Source organism: Emiliania huxleyi (genome assembly GCF_000372725.1).
Source record: "Emiliania huxleyi CCMP1516 chromosome Unknown EMIHUscaffold_1655, whole genome shotgun sequence".
Classification (NCBI taxonomy): domain Eukaryota; phylum Haptophyta; order Isochrysidales; family Noelaerhabdaceae; genus Emiliania; species Emiliania huxleyi.
Window position 1 is genome coordinate 1889 of NW_005200927.1, and position 3065 is coordinate 4953.

The 3065-nt window shown below is 65.2% G+C and overlaps 1 protein-coding gene across 1 annotated transcript; it reads left to right on the forward strand.

Moving 5' to 3' along the window:
* Positions 1–2488: 2488 nt before the first annotated feature.
* Positions 2489–2890, forward strand: EMIHUDRAFT_122965 (hypothetical protein; the record flags this gene model as incomplete). The annotated part of the gene is made up of 1 exon (XM_005784973.1): positions 2489–2890. A coding segment is annotated over one exon (402 nt), but the record flags the coding sequence as incomplete, so codon positions are not given.
* Between the last annotated feature and the right edge of the window lie 175 nt (positions 2891–3065).

Consider the following 3065-nt stretch of genomic DNA (forward strand, 5'->3'; position numbering starts at 1 on the left):
TCCCGGGGGGCCCCTCCCGGTGGAAACCCCTTTTTTGGGGACCGGGCCAACTACCTTGGCGGGGCCCCCGGGGTTCCCCCCTCCTTGACAAACAGGGACTGATCGGGGGATCTGTATCACCGGGCATTTTCCTGGGGGTTGCGCCCGGGGGTTCCTTCGTCTCGTGCGCAACCAGCCCCCCCTCCTCGCCTCGCATAGCCTCTGCTGTGAGTAGTCGTGACACGCTACCAGGGAGAGCCATCTCTTCCAAATGACATCGCACTCGTCCCCCCCTCCCAGGCGCTGTGCCTCCTTGCTGTGCGGCTGCCTCGCATTCTGGTGCGCGCGTCCGCGGTCCGGGCGGGGCGGGGGGGCGGGGGGGGGCACCAGCACACCGAACTTACACCGAACTTACACGTCGGTCCCCTCTCTCCACTCGCGATCGCAGGCGGGAGAAGCGAGCTCGTCGTCCGCAACAGCTGCCGGACTAGTCGCGCCGTGGAGACACCGCAGACCATAGTCGAGCGCGGAGAGAGGTGTTTCGCGTAAATTTGGGCTATCTTGCGCATGAATCCCGCATGAATGATGGCGCATGTCGTACAGTTGTAGCGACTCGTATTACGTATACCAAATATCTCATCTCTCGAAAGGACGAGTGAGAAGGCTGGGTCGAATTCGCGACAGCCTCCGCGCTCCGGCCGATGGCTGGAAGGCAGCCAAAATGGATGGCGGGTGTTGGGAGGGCGGAGTGGCTAGGTTCATGCAATTGCAGCCATTAAGGATGGCTGGCATGCCTAGATCGCACGGCTCTGCATTTTTTTTTTGAGAGCGCCTTCGTTGTTAATAGTACAAACCCAATGGTCCTCTGCGAGCGGTCCTTCGTTGCAGTCGCACACACGCACACGCCACGCCGCACCGCGCGCCCGCCCACCGCCCCGCCCAGGCGGGAAAGAGATGAGGAGATGGGACAGCAAAGGAGGAAGCCCAAACACGTATGGGAGGGTTCAGTAATGCGCCACGCTGCCCGGCGTTTCTCACTTTCCGGGACAGCCCCGCCCTTGTGAGGCAGGAAAGTGACGGCTACCCCGTACGCCCTGCGGCCTGCTACTCCGACGCCGACCGCCCATTCCCCCCTCCTCGATCCCTCCTCGAATTCTTCGGCCCTGACAAGCCACCCGACGCTGGGCCCCCGCCCTGCACGCCCCTGCCCCTCGCCGCCCCGCGCACACACCCCGGCCCGACACGCACATACAAGACAAACCCGGCGTCCTGCTCTCAAAAGAAAAAGAAAAAAGGGAATGAGGAGACCAGCGGGGGAGACTCCCCGCCTATGCAAGCCCCAGAGAGGGGCCGCCATCGCCGAAGCTGTGCCAAAGCATAACTCCAAAACCCGCAGCGGCCCAGGGGGCCTTGAGGGCAGCCTGCCGGACCGCCGCTGCACGGGGCTAGGCACCAGAAGATGAGTGGAATTGATGAATTGGGCCGTTGTCCGTGCCTCCCCTCTATACGTCAGAGTGGGACCTACGCCGCGCCGGGAAAGGGGCGCGCCCGGTCCTCGACGGAGCCGCGCGCCCCAAACGACCCAGGCGGCGAGTAGTCGACCTCGAACCTTCGACATGTAGTTGCCCATAGTTAGCGCCCGCCCGCCCCCCCCTCTGTCGCTTCGCAAACGAGAAAACAAAATAAAACCAAGCAAAAGAGAATTTTACAACAAAACTCCCTCGCACGACACTGGGCACAGGACTGGGCACGGGACTGGCTCGCACTGGCACTAACACAGGCAAAAGAGAAAGCGAGGCCAAAAAACGATTGCGTAAACGGCGTCACAAAGCCCGCCGGTTTTGATCGACAATCGTGAGATTGACCGCCGTCGACCAGAGAATCGACGGCAGCATGCAGCCGATGTGCCAGCTTGCACGGCGCTCGCGCCGCGCCGGCTGGCTCATCGAGCGCGTTCTCTGGCGCCATCCGGGCCACGCGCGGCGCCGCGCGTGCCTCGCGCCACTCGCCGCGGCCGGCACCACAGCGCCAAGGTCGCCTCGCAAACACCGCGCACAGCACCAGCATGCTGCCCACCAGGCAGCAGAGTGCTGCACCGGCGTGCAGCGGACGCTGCGGCGCTGCGGCGCCGCCTCCCCGCCCTGTCCACGGAGCAGACGAGCGGCGGCACGGCCTTCCACCAGCTGCAGGAGGTGCGCACTCCTCAAAGGAAGCACAGGATGCTCCCGCAGTTTACGCAGCTTTGTGCAGCGCAGCGCACGGGCCACGCCACACAAAGCCGACCCTCAGTCTGGCCAAAAGGCTGTCTGCGGAAGGCCTGGCAGCGCGTACTCGCCTCCTCCGCGGCCATGCCCTCCGCCCGGGCGAGCGAGGAGCGGGGACACAACCATTTCTGGAATCGTGTCCAAGGAAAATTTCTTTGACTCTTTTGTTGCACCTTGCTCGCCGCCGAGCTCGCGCCACCGACCTTCCGCCGCTCCCTTTCCCCCATCGCCGCAGCCTTAGCGTCATGGCTGCGCTACTGCTCTGCGCCTCGCAGTCCTCTGCGTCCGTCGACTACGGTGACGCGGTCGCAGCCTCTTTCGGGGACGGCTCCGCCGCCGACGACCTCTGGTTCGGCCTCGCGACCGCACCGGCACACGCAGAGAACCAGCTCAACGATACCTGGCTGGAGTTTGCAAGCCGCGGCGGTGTGCACGCCTGGAGGAACACGCCGCGGGCGGCGGAGCGGCTGCACTTCTGGACGGACCCGGAGGTCGACATCAAGCTCGCCGCCGACACCGGCGTCAGCGTCTACCGGCTGGGCGTGGACTGGGGCCGGCTCGTGCCGGACTGCAGCCTCGATCGGGAGACGCCGTGCGGCGTGCAGCAGTGGGAGGTCCTGGACCGGTACATCGAGATCATCAAGAGCGTGCGTTCGCACGGCATGAGAGTGATGCTCTCCCTCTTCCACCACTCCTTCCGCGCTGGGGCGTCACCTGGGGCCGCGCCGAGACGCCCCGCGGGGCGGCGGCGGGCGAGATGTTCACGCACCCGCGCTCGGTGGAGCACTTCGTCGCCTTCGCGCGCGACGTCATCGAGCGCTT